At 40.6% G+C, this 14044-nt stretch overlaps 1 protein-coding gene across 10 annotated transcripts in view; it reads left to right on the top strand.

The window, feature by feature from the left end:
• FAM13C (family with sequence similarity 13 member C) overlaps nt 1-14044 on the top strand; it is a gene marked incomplete at its 3' end in the record, with an annotated part of 109418 nt that overhangs the window by 40387 nt on the left and 54987 nt on the right. For all 10 annotated transcript variants that reach the window (XR_014000251.1, XR_014000252.1, XM_081158109.1 and 7 more), the window contains one exon: nt 1712-1830. Coding sequence is in view for 8 of the 10 variants with exons in the window: in XM_081158109.1 (XP_081014235.1) it covers nt 1712-1830 (119 nt within the window). The remainder of the gene's footprint in view (nt 1-1711; nt 1831-14044) is intronic.

Raw genomic sequence — 14044 nt, forward strand, 5'->3', positions numbered from 1 at the left:
CTCTAACCCTTCTCAACCCCTTGTAGGTTCAAAGGATTAGATAAAATACTGTCTTTGAAAATTAACAAACAAACAACAAAAAACCCTCTACTCTTCCCTAAAAGGCTAAAGTTTTAATAAAATGGTAATTTCTTGTTAAAAGATTTCAGAGATTAAAAGGGCCATTTCTTTAGGCCTTCATGTATTGAGGCTTCTAAATATGATGTTTAAAATAGCATCGTTTGTATAGAAACCTGAAATAAGCATTCCACCACAAAAATAGGCTTGCTTTTGCTGAATTCATCCTTAACACTCGTTTAAGAATATTGAGCTTCAAGGGGATTTTTATGAAAGGTATATCATCATCATCAATAGATCCCATCTACTGTATACCTCCAGCTGGCAAGATACTGAAAGAGGTTCTAATAAGGTCTTGTTCAACAACTTTGTGAGCTTGGAGCATAATCCCCATTTTACAGACAAGGAAACTGAGGGCTACTTAGCAAGTAGCAAGCAGAGCTTAATCTTGCTTGAAAACTGTTGTTTGGAGCAATGTGGCCAGTATTTGGGTAGCTGTAGAATTTTCCACAGCAGTTACTAAGTCTAGGGAATTGGTGTTTACTAATGGAACCCTTTCATGTGAAATGTCTTCTTTCCTGAAGCTGGAGCTTTAGAAAAATGGAATTAAAGAGGATTTTGGCAGGCCTCATTACTTTTTCTCAGCTCTGCACCCTCGCCCTCAATTTAGCCCTCTTATAGGAAGCATTCATACGATTTTGTTTTAGAAGCTTATGATGACTGTTTGGCAAATAGCTCCACAAATTATTCTAGTATTTTGGAAAATGACTTCTGAGATACCTGACATATTGGCGCTAGTACTGACTTCCCTCACACCCCTAATAGAGCTTGGTCTATATTGCCACCACAGTATACTGCACTGTCAGACCCAAGTTCACTGTGTCACTTGAATATTTTGACTTCATGACTACAGCCGTCTAGATTCTGAATTTCAAGCTGATTTTGGCTTTAGTACTTCATTTATTAGATAAGGGGGGCTGTTTTATCCTCAGGGAAATTTGTCAGAGGTTTGACATAGCTCAAAGACTATAGTGGTTCAGCTGCTGAATGTATATAAATCTTTTATTTTGGGTGTGTCCTGGTATTGAATCCAGATTGATTTTTAACATGGGTGTGTTTATGATATTCTCTAGAGAATTTAGCATTATGGGGTTTTTCTAAATTAATGAGTAGATTGCATCATAGAATGACCAATGTAGCAATTTCTTTGGCTTCAGTGCAGCTAATGGCAATAGTGTGTGTATATGTGTGTGTGTGTGTGTGTGTATGTGAGTGAACATTCATACATATGTTTGTTTTTGCAAAACTGATTCTATGCTATAAATATGATACTAGAAATTATATTTTCAGACCTATTCATTAAATATGCTTTTATAATGTAATTTTTAATGTAAAACTTGTATGGTATGGCTATATCATATCTTTTGAAATTAAGTTATTTATTTTTCTTTATTCTGTTATCTTGCAGCAACTGACTGGTAGAAAAAAGGCTTTCTGAATTTGAGGTCACCCACTGGCCCCCTTACCCCCTAGAACTTGGCGGCCTGTGCTGTGTATGGCTGCTTCGCTGCCCTGAGACCTACCGGCAGCCTAAGGACACTGTGAAACTGATGGCTGCTGGCAGCTCATCTGCTTTTGCTGTTTCTTCTTACAGGAGACAGAGCACGTGGCGCCCAGCCAGTCGGAGTGTCGGGGGAGAGCCGGAGCGCCAGCTCATGAGAGTCCACAAAACCACACGTTCAGGGGCCAGGAAACAGTGTGGCTCCAACCAAGGTGGGCCCTTCGGTGTCGGAAGTTGCTCTGAGCCTGGGGTTCATTCCCGTATGCTTGCTACCCGCCACCCCTGCCCACTCCAGGAACCTAGGCTTCCTGACTTCTGTTGGCATTCCTTACAGTCTGACAACCTGCTTAGAGGGGCCTGGAAGGAGTATCGTTGAGTCTAAGAGAAATGTAAATAACCTACTTTCTCTGTCTTCTGTTTGAAGCATACCAGCCTTAAAGCTGACAGGAGTGGAGATAGTCCTGCCCTTGGAGAGAAAAGATGACTAGGTTTTCCTCTGTGATAGCAATAGTGATGACAGTGTAGATGGCACGCCAGGTGCTTTTTACATGTTATGTCATATAGGCTTCACCACTTCCTCATAGCCCATTTTATGGAGGAGGAGCCCGAACCTGGCCAATTCAGGCATCTGCCTGATGTTGCACAAGTGAAAAAAGCTGAGCCAGAATTTGAACCTACAAATGTCTAATTATGGCATAGCAGGTGTGGCTTCTGTGCTGATCCAAGGGGTGTCCTTCTGCCCCGATGCTGCTGGAGACAGCCGTGGGTCGAGGGCAAGGACGTGGGTAGAAAGCTGTCTGCAGCAGGGTTGGCAGGGCGCTCTGATGGGAGCCTGGCATTGCAGCTGTCTGTGGAAAGTCTCTTCTGGAAATAAACAGAAGAAAGAATTCAACCACTAGTTGTGTCAGCTGTCTTTGTAGGATCTTGTGTACGGTGTAATCGTAGCCCTGACTCAGTGGAAAGGGAGGTCTGAGCTTCTGAGCATGACCTTTAGAAATGTTTTCCTAAGGCTTCAGAGTCTAAATGAATCAACAACTACAGAGAAGATTGTGCTCTGTAATTGTGCTTTTAAATATCCAACATACTAAATTTAGAATCATAGAACCCCAAAGAGTTAGGCGGGATTCCAAAAGTATGATGATCCCCCATGCAATTGGGTTCACAGGCATCTTTTATTACCCTTTCCACAAGCTGCCATCTCTTGTCTGTTTTTTCTTACTTGACTTCAGGTCAGATAAGACTCACCCTTGTCATTTCTCTGCCGAGCAGGACATTCTCCTTCCTATTTGAGTCTTTATAGCAATAAAACTGTTTTAGGCTGACTAGAACCAGTTCAGGCAGTGACCCTGTCTCCCCTGACCAGACTGGTGACTACCTCTTTCAGCATAAGGCCAAATATATTCCCGTGCATACTTCAAAAAAGTTTAAAAAAAAAAAAGGCAAAACCAACCAAAAAACGGAATCATTTTTATTTATGGAATTCATGGTGGCCCTTTGTGGTGGATATTCCACAGAGGCTAATGGGATCGGGGGAATGGTATTAGCAATTAATCTTCTCAAAAATGCTTGCTTTTTGGTAAACTTAAAAGTACTTTATATTCCATTTACAGTGGGGGAGGTAAATAGTGATACCACTGTTATCAGAGGACAAATGAGAAATTTAACAGGATTATGTGGTAGGTACCCTTCACACATGGCTAGTGAGACTGAGAGGGGTGAATTAGAACCCCCGATGAGGAAACAGAGGGAAGCAACTCCTACTTTGTGGGTAGGGAATTACAGTTTTATTCAGATCCTCAAAGATGTGCGGCACCTTTCTTCAGAAAAAAGAGATGCACAAACACACAGTAGTGTGTGTAAAATTTAGGCGGTTACTAGACGTCCACATGCCAGGGAAACAGATACAAGGTTATGGGGCTGCCTTCCTTATTAAGTCAGGCTTGGCTTCTTGGCTACTTCTTGTAAAAACAGAGCTGGTCTCTCTTCCTCTATAGCTAAGTAAACCTCCACAGGACCGAACACCTTGTTGTCTTTCTTGAGCCTCCATGCTGTAGTTTCACAGGGTCTAGCAGCATTCCAGAGATTCTGTGCACCAGGTTGGGCAATCACAGGGTCTGGGGTCAGGTTGCAGGTCAGGAGCCCTGCTAGGCCAGTTATATCTGGTACTAGCAGATTCAGTATTTAAACTGGGCTGGTAACCTCCAAACTACAGTTACTTGTCACAACCATGTTGGCATCACCTAGGACATTCTAATGGTACTTAAAAAAAAAAAATCTCAAGATATGACAGGGATTGTGAAACTTGATGAACTGGTGAAATGAGATCTGAGGCTAAAAACAACTTTGAGTCAGGTAGCTCACATTCCTGATAACCTGCGTGTTCCTTTTTACGTCAGCATATGGTCAGGTTCCGGCATATCATGCCCAATAAGATCTTGATAGAAACATGATACCGTAACAGGCCATGTAAGACTTGGGTCTGGCTCAGAGTGAGGAAAGCAGCCAGGCTGAATCTCAGCAGGTGTAAAAGGCCACCTTCTTGGAAATGGGGAGGGAATGTTATTTGCAATAAACAATTTGAGAAAGGGAAGAAACATCCTTTCATAGCAAGGAGCAGTCAAGTGAGTGACAAAAGTCTCACGTGTCATTTAAGTGAGACCTGAAGGAGTCATTTTCAGAGAATGAATCCATCCTCGTGGAAGTGAGATGTCAGAGCTGATGGTGTTAGGGTGCGGGCATTGATCTCTCCATGCCTGCCAAGGAGAAATAGCTTCATACCTTTAGCCCTCTCAGCGTTTGTATCTGAAGCTCTTGCTGGCACAAGGAGCCTTTATCTCTGTCTGTGGATGAGTTTTGGGGAGGGCTATGAGTGTTCTGGCCAAAGTTTGAGTACATGTATACTATATTGGTTTTCAGAAGCTACTGTAATAAAATGAGCACATACCTGTGGTTTAAGACAACACATGTGTGTAACTTGTAGTTCTATAGGCTAGACATCCCACATGGGTCTCACTGGACTGAAAACTCAAGGTGCTGGCAGGCTCATTCTTTCTTGAGGCTCAAGGGGAGAATTAGGTCATTTCTTTTCCAGTTTCCAGGGGCTACCTACATTTCTTGGTTCATGAATTCTTCTCCATTTTTTGAAGCTGGCAGTATAGTGTGTCTCTGAGCATGCCTGGGAAAGATGTTCTGATTTTAAGGATTTGTGTGATTGGGCTGACTCAGATAATCCACGATAATCTCCCCATCTCACGGTCCTTCAGTAATCATATCTGCAAAACTTTTGTTATGTAAGGTAACGTAGAGGGGGGTTAAGGAGTGAGCACATGGAAATCTTTGGGGGACCATTCTGCCTAATACATATGTTTATTTTTCCAGGGAAAAGCTCTTAAAGCATTTATCAGAACCTCATGGTATTCATGGTCCCCCTAAAAGGTTTGGAACAACTGTCCTAACTGCTCCCTCGTCCAGGTTTGCTTCCTCTTCTGAACTGCGACAGGGCCAACCTCACGCGTCAGTGCAGCCCCGTCATCTTTGTTTGCACCCCTCCTCTTGCCGTGCCCTCCTCACTCCTGTTACCTTCCCTGGCAGTACAGTGCCCCACCTCAGAGGTCTCATATTTGGCATCCTGTAGGTATATCTAGGGTAGATATATTTTCGGCTGGTAGAGTGTTTTAAAATATTCTGATTCAGTATTTTAAAATCAGGTTTTACGGATCTTTGGCATTCTTTTGAAAAACCTGAAGATGGGATGACCTATACCCCCCATTCCTACAAGGCAACCATTAGCTGGGGCTGAAGAGCAGCACTCTAATTTTTCACAATTTCCACCCAAATCTCCCCATTTATTTATGCTCTTTGCCCGAACTCCTGCAGGTATTTGATTTATAATGCCTGCTTCAATCCTTGTCTTCCCAGCAACTGCTCATCCCGGGGACTACAGCTGCTTGGAGCTAAGCCCCAGTAAGGTGATGGCTGACATTGTCTTAATGCCTCCTTTTTCAAGAAAGTGTGTGTATATTTGAACTTGGATTTTCAGTGCACCTGAGTGGAGGGGCTGAATATTACACTACTCTGGCATGCTTCTCAGTACCTGAAGCCTTTCAAAACATGTAAAATTATAGAGCTGCATTTAGTTAGAGCAAGAATGAAATCTCAGTAATCTTTTAATATGACCTTCTTATTTTGTAGTTTGACACCCATTCCAGCTGTGATTTGCTCAGACCCTCACCCCCTTTGTAATAGAACCAAGACAAGCACCATCAATCAGTCACTTAATGAATATGTAGCAGTTTGATTTTCTTTTTATAGCAAAAACCAGTGCCAATACTATGAACCCTCAGATTTGACAAAGGGAAATTTATGAATGTAAGAGAATACTAATGAAGTCAGGGACTTCTTACCCAGCTAAGTAAATTTACTTTTGAGAGTGATTAACTCACTTGTGTTTAAAAATACTGCATTAAAATTTATGACAGCATTAAACTTTTAATGTTAAAGACCTTGTCTGTATAAACAGGAGCTATTCTGCACCATTGTGTTACTACTAATTAAGGTGGTGGTTACATTTGGGAATGGAAGTTCATTAGCCTCTTCATCTGGAAGTCCCCAGCTAGAGGGAGTTGAAGACTGGGGTATTAGTAAGGATAATGACCTTTGGTGGCTTTGACTATTTTTGTGACGATCCAGATGAAAGGAAAAGCCCTGTTGCTCTATGGAAAGAGGAAGTTTTGTTGGCAGCAACTTTTCCATGGGGGATAAATCCTTTCATCTTTTGTTTGTGAGATAGACAACTTGTGTGTGTTTTAATAGCTAATTGTTTCTTATTTAAATGTTTTTCAGAGAAGTAAGCAGAGCCTTAATGAGTTCTGCTAAAAAGAGAAATAATGAGGAAGAGAGTGAACACCCAGAGATTTTTAATAATAGAGAAGGCAAGATCTGCCTTCTTGGACTGAACCAGAGCAGGAGCTCTGCCTGTTGCCAGCATGTTATTTTTTCTCATTAGCGTGCTCTTAGGCTTCTTTTCATTTTTGGGGACTGGGGGGTAGGGGAGAGTAGGGGATGAGGTAGAGATTGAAAAAATAGCTTGTCTTGACAATGTTTTAAGGCTCCCTAGTATACAGCTATGTAGTGAATGGGCCCAAAAATAGCTTACTTTGCCTATGCTACATAGGAAGAGAGCCATGTAGTGAGGCTGTCCTTCATCCCCCATCCTGCCTTCCCCTCCACGGGTGCAGAAACAACCTGGTGGAATGGAAAGAACATTCAGATTAAGTGCAGGCTTTTTATGTCTATCAGGTGACCTAGGTCACTTCACTCACACCCCTAAGTCCCCTCCTCTAAGAGGAGTTTGGGTCAGATGATTTCCAAGGCCCTTTCTGGCCCTTACATTGAAAATGCTCAACCGTCTAGATGTTTAAAAGATTAGACATGGAAAGACTGTAGCTTAATAATACAAGCTCTTGCAGTCACAGATAAAAATAATTCCCCCTCCCTGATGCAGAGCACAAAAAAATCCCACACTAAGTCCTTAAACTGTGGATGGGAAAGGAGCCCATGCTTGATTATACTGGAAACGAAACCCGCTTCTTATTTTTTATTTTCGGAGTCTGACCTTGGTCACTTGATACATTGTTAGCACTTTCATTGGACAAGGATTAGGCATACAGATAAAAGGGAAACTCAGACATTCTCTCACTAAAAAAATAATAATAAAATAAGTGAAACATGGGTATACTGGAAAATACAGAAAACTCCAAGGACATAAAAATTTCTTCCAATCTTACCACCCAGATATAACCACTGTTACCACTGTAGTGCACATTTTCACGTTGTCATTGTTTTTTTTATGTAGGCATAAGAAAGAATTGTGTCTGAGAGGGGCTTCCTGTTGCATTAGGGGCTCAATCTGTTAGAAGCACTATTTCAAGCAGGTTTCAGAGTATAAAGCTAAACCAGAATGCATTCTGAGCTGATTAGTAGACAAGTGGGTTAATTATCACAAGGCTGGTAAGCTTGTCTGTAGCTAAGGCGAGCAAATTTGACTTTCTATAACAAATACTCTGACATAATTTTCGTTTTTTAAAGCCCCTGTCTCCCCTTTCCAAGCCCGATGTTGGACGTTGACCCTTCCCTAAACAGCTCCCTCTCGCATTCACCGCAGTTACCATTTTCATCTATTTACTTGTCCCCCCTCCCACTAGGTGGGAAACATTTATCCAGCCTTATGTACGCAACAAGTGGCATAACATACAGTTTTCTCTAGGAAACTGTTTTAAAAACTTTAATGTCATGATAGCCGTGTGTTAGAAATAACATTTCTAGAAGATTGAGCAAAACACTTTGTTCTTGAGATCTCAACATCTTAGAAAGCTACTTGGCCTAACTTGGATTAGATTTGAGAGAAATTTCAGTAATGACTATAGGAGATGGAATGTATGTAAACTTAAACCTAATTTAAACTTCAACCAGCGGGTTAAATGTTCAGTGTTCCTGAGGCCAGGGGAATGAGGCAATTCTTCAACCTACTCTTCATCTTCCCGAGGAGGCAACGGCTACTCCAGTGCTTCTCCATAGTATTCATCAACAGGTTATTCCTTTTTAAGACTTATGTTAAATACTACACACACACACACACACACACACACACACATCATATATAGTGACACACAGCTCCAACCCACCCCCTCTATTTTTTTTTAACCAATGCTAGATAAAAAAAAAAAAATTCATATATATTTTCATATATGAATTCTTTTATATATATAAAATCTTAGAGACACATTTCTGCATAACTTTTTTTGTTCCATGTGATTACTGAGTTTTTCCATATTCTGAAATGTTCTCAAATATTGGAGGCTGTGAAATATTCCATTATGTGGCTATACCATCATTTATTTAACTAATTCCAAATTATTGGATACTTTGGTTACTTCTAGGATTTCTATTTCTGAATACTGTAGTAAGAATCACTTAAAAATGTATTTTTTTAAATGGTAGTAATATTTGTATTAAATATTTTGTTTTAGTTTCGGGTGTATAACATAGTGGTTAGATAATCATACTTTACAAAGTGTTCCCCCTATATTTCCAGAACCCACTTGGCACCATTCATACTTACTACAATACTTCTAACTATATTCCCTATGTTGTAATTAACATCCCTATGACTGTTTTGCAAGTACCAATTTGTACTTCTTACCCCCTTCACCTTTTTCAACCAGTCCCCAAACCCCCCTCTCGTCTGTCAACCATTAGTCTGTTCTCTGTATCTATGAGTCTGTTTCAGTTCATTTATTTTGTTCTTCAGATTCCACATATAGTGAAATCATATGGTACTTGTCTTTCTTTTACTAACTTAACTTACCATAACACCCCCAAGGTCCATCCATGCTGTCACAAATGGTAAGGTTTCCTTTTTTTTTTTTTTAATGGCCGAGTACTATTCCGTTGTATATATGTACCACTACTTTTTATCCACTTGTCTATTGATGGGCACTTGCGTTGCTCCATATTTTGGCTATTGTAAATAACACTTCAAATAAATGTAGGGGTGCATATATTCTTTCAAATTACTCTTTTGGGTTTCTTCAAATTCCAGAAATGGAATTGCTGGGTATAAGGCAGCTCCATTTTTAATTCTTTGAGGATCCCTCATACTGTTTTCCAGAGTGTCTGCACCAGTCTGCATTCCCACCAATGGTACGCGAGGGTTCCCTTTTCTCTACATCCTTGCCAACACTTGTCATTTATGGATTTATTGATGATAGCCATTCTGACATGTGTGAGGTGATATTTCATTGTGGTTTTAACATGCATTTCTCTGATTAGTGACGTTGAGCATGCTTTCATTTGTCTACTGGCCATCTGCATGTCCTCTTAGGAGAAGGTCTATTCAGGTCTTCTGCCCATTTTTAAATTTTATTTTATTTTATTTTATTATTTATTTATTTATTTATTTATTTATTTATTTATTTATTTATTTCAGAGAGAGGAAGGGAGAGGGAGGGAGAGATAGAAACATTAATGATGAGAGTTGTCATTGACCAGCTGCACACCCCCTGCTGGGGATCGAGCCCGCAACCCGGACATGTGCCCTGACCGGGAATCTAACCGCCATCTCCTGAATCCTAGGTCAGTGCTCAACCACTGAGCCACACCAGCTGGGCTTTCTGCCCATTTTTTAATTTGATTGTTTTATTTGGTGGTGTGTTGTATGAGTTCTTTTAAACAGGATATTTACACCTTATCAGATGTATTGTTGGTGAATATCTTCTCATATTCAGTAGGTTGTCTTTTTGTTTTGTTGATGGTTTCTTTTGCTGTGCAAAACCTTTAGTTTGATGTAATCCCATTAAAAAATTTTGTTTCCCTTTCCTGAGAAGTTATATCAGAAAAAATATTGCTAAGAGAAATGTCAGAAATTTTACCGCCTGTGTTTTCTGCTAGGAGTTTTATGGTTTTGAGTCTTATATTTAAGTCTTTAATTCATTTTGAGCTTATTTTTGTTTATGGTATAAGAAGGTAGTCTAGTTTTATTTTTTTGCTTGTACCTGTCCAATTTTCCCAGCACCATTTATTGAATATTGTCTTTATAGGATTGTTATGTTCTTGCCTCCTTTATCAAATCTTAATTGACTGTATAGGTGTGGATTTATTTCTGGGCTCTCTATTCTGTTCCACTGATCTATATGTCAATTTTTATGCCAGTACCATGCTGTTTGAGTACTATGATCGTATAGTCAATTGGTATCATGTAGTGTGATACCTCCAACTTTGTTCTTATTCACGATTGCTGTGATTATTCGGTGTCTTTTGTGGTCCATATACATATTTTGATTATTCTAGTTCTGTGAAAAATGCCATTGTTGTTTTGATAGGTATTGTGTTGAATCTATAGATTGATTTGGGTAGTATGGATATTTTAATAATGTTAATTTTTTCTACCCTTGAGCACAGTATATGCTTCCATTTATTTCTATCTTCTTCCATTTCTGTCTTCAGTGTCTTATAATTTTCTGAGTACAGGTTTTTTACCTCCTTGGTTAAATTTATTTCTAGGTATTTTATTCACTTATTTTTGAGGAAAATGTAAATGGGATTTATTATTTTCCCTTTCTGGTAGTTCATTAGTGGCATATAAAAATGCAACCCATTTCTGATTATTTTGTATCCTGCTAATTTACTGAATTCATTTATCAGTTCTGGTAGTTTTTTGGTGGAAGCTTTAGGGTTCTCTATATACATTATTATGTCATCTACAAATAATGACAGTTTTATTTCCTCCTTTCCAATTTGGAAGTCTTTAATTCCTTCCTGTCTGATTGCTGAGACTAGGACTTCTAGTACTAGTTGAATAAGAGTGGTGAAAGCGGCCATCTCTGTCTTGTTTCTGATCTTAAGGTAAATGTTTTTAGTTTTCCCCCATTGAGTATGTTGTTAGCTGTGGGTTTGTCATATGACTTTTATTATGTTGAGGTATGTTCCCTTTATTCCCACTTTGCTGAGAGTTTTTATCATAAATGGGTGCTGGGTTTTGCCAAATGCTTCCTCTGCATCTGTTGATACGGTCATATGATTTTTATTTTTCATTTTGTTTATATGGCATGTCATGTTAATTGATTTGCGGATATTGTACCAACCTTGCATCCTAGGAATAAATCCTGCTTGATCATGGTGCATGCTCTTTTTAACATGTTGTTTAGTTCGGTTTGCTAATATATATTTTGTTGAGGATTTTTGCATCTATGTTCATCAGATATATTGACTTATAATTTTCTTCCTTTGTAGTATCTTTGTCTGGTTTTGAAATTAGGAAGATGCTGTATTACTATTGACTTCTCCCTTTATGTCCATGAAAGTTTGCTTTATATATTTGGTTCTCCTATGTTCTGTGCATACATGTTTACAAAGATTGTATTCTCTTGTTGGATTGATCCCTTTATCACTATGTAATGTCCTTCTTTGTCTCTTATTATAGTTTCTGTTTTAAAGTCTATTTTGTCTGATATACGTATTACTACCCCAGCTTTTTTGTTTCCATTTGCACAAAATATCTTTTTCCATCCCTTTACTTTCAGTCTGTGTATGTCTTTTGTTCTGAGGTGGGTCTCTTGTAGACAGAATATATGGGTCTTGTTTTCTTATCCATACAGCTATCCTGTGTCTTATAATTGAAACATTTAATCTATTTACATTTAAAATGACTACTAATAGGTACACATTTATTACCATTTTATTTTTTATAAATATTTTCCTCTGTATTTTCTCTCTTTTTAAGGAAGACCCTTTGACATTTCTTTTAATACTGGTTTGGTGGTAATGAACTGCTTCAGCGTTTTCTTGTCTGGGAAACTCTTTATTTCTCCTTCAATTTTAAGTGATAGCCTTCCTGGGTAAAGTAGTCTTGGTTGTAGGTCCTTCCTTTTTATCACTTTAAATATTTCATACCAATCCCTTCTGGGCTGAAATGTTTCTGTTGAGAAGTCAGCTGACAGTCTTATAAGAGCTCTCTTGTAGGTAACTGCCTTTCTCTTGCTGCTTTTAAGATTCTCTCTTTGTTGTTAACCTTTGCCATTTTAATTAGGATGTGACTTGGTGTAGGCCTCTTTGTGTTCATCTTGTATGGCACTGTCTGCACTTCCTGGGCAGTGTATGAGCTGCTTTTCAGAGGCTGACTCTATGAAGCTAATTTGCCCCAGCAGGGCCTGGTGCCTTATGAGATTCCCCTTTTGGTCTGCTGCTTGTGGAGGTAATTGGGGTGTGCTCTGATATGGTCTGAATCCTGCCATTGGGTGTGTTGGTTCAGGTGCAGCCTGTGACTGCCTCTGGGCTACCTGTTTGGAGCTATAAAGCAACCCATAGTCTGTGGCTGCCTCTGCTGGTCCTGGGTGTGTATGAGAGGGGTCAAGCTGCACACCAAGTCTGGCTTTCACCGGCACCGAGCCCCAGGGCAGGTCAGCAAAAGGCCCAAGGCACCCTGAGATCCACCTCCAGTTGCTGACTGCCTGTGAGGCTTAGTCACTGAAAGAGCCTCTGATGGTATGCAAGTTGCGTAAGGTATGTTCTCAGTGAGTAACCTGGTAGAGGCAAGTGGTGTTCACAGATTGATACAGATTCAAATTTGGCACCATTGCTGAGTGAGAGTCCACTTGGCAAAATTCTCAGTGTACACCAAGGCCAGCCACCACCTGCTTGGGGTCAGCATACCATTATGGTGGAGCTGGGTCTCGGAATCATTAATGTGACGCCAACAGAGTTCATCAGGCTGAAATAGACCATGATTTTTGGCTATGTGAAGGGAGTCCTCTGCACAGCAACAGTAGCACTGATCAGGGTGCAAGGAAAATATGGCCCTTGCCATAGAGCTACACAACTCAGTCTCTCCCTGTGTGTCTTTGACACCCCTTGGTTTTGCCTGGACCTCCTTGAGAGACTTTCAAGAAAGTCTGCACTGCAGGTTCAGGCTTGCCAAAACCAGCTGACTCCTCCACAGGGCACAAGCTCGCAAGGGTGGGGCCGCTAGGAGTTGGGAGGGTGGGACTAGTGGATCTCTTATTGGGAAAGCACTTGATGGGCAGGCAGAGGAGGAAATATGGCCCTTGCCCTACATCCACACAACTGTCCCTGTGCATCTCTGACAGCTTCTGAGTCTGCCCAGACTTCCTCAAGAGCCCTCTAAGAAAATCTGCACTGTGGGTCCAGGCTGGCCACAGCCAGCAGATTCCTCTGAAGAATGTGAGCTTGGCTGGGTAGGGCCATAGGGAGTCGGAGGGTGGGGCTCGTGCATTCCTTTAGGCTGATGTTGTATGGAGGGAAGTGCTTGAGCCAGGAAAGATGGCGTCTGTGGGCAGTAGGGGAGAGGGAGTCACCACAGGGACCTTGGTGGCTGTCCTTCCAGCTCTTTCCCTGAAGCCACACAACCCTGTTTCTCCCTGTTTGACCCCAGTCTTCTCTGAGCTGCCTTCCCTCCACTGGAGCCCAGGGTGAGTGGCTGTGAATGAGATTTTGTTTGCTGGCCCTTCAAGAGTGCGCCTGGATTTCTAGGAGACTTCTATCTCCCTAGTGGATGAAATCTCAGCTGATTTTTACAGTCAGATTATGTGGGCTCCTCTTCCCGACTCTGATACTCTGGGCTGGGAAGCTGGCATAGAATTGAGACCTTTTACTCCTCAGGGGGGACCTTTACAGCTGAGATATCCCTCCAGATTCTCAACTGACACATGTCCGTGTGGACCAGCCCTTTCATGTATATACCCTTCCTGCAAGTCTCAATGTGATGTCTTCTGTAAATCCTTGTTATAAGACTTCTCTTCAGCTAGTTGTCTTTTGGTAATTTATGTTGATTGTTTTATAATTTAGTTGTAATTCTGGTTTAATTCTGGAGGAGTGAGTGTAACTTCTACCTACTCTGATACCATCTCTATT

This window comes from Miniopterus schreibersii, assembly GCF_964146895.1.
Source record: "Miniopterus schreibersii genome assembly, chromosome: 14".
NCBI lineage: Eukaryota > Metazoa > Chordata > Mammalia > Chiroptera > Miniopteridae > Miniopterus > Miniopterus schreibersii.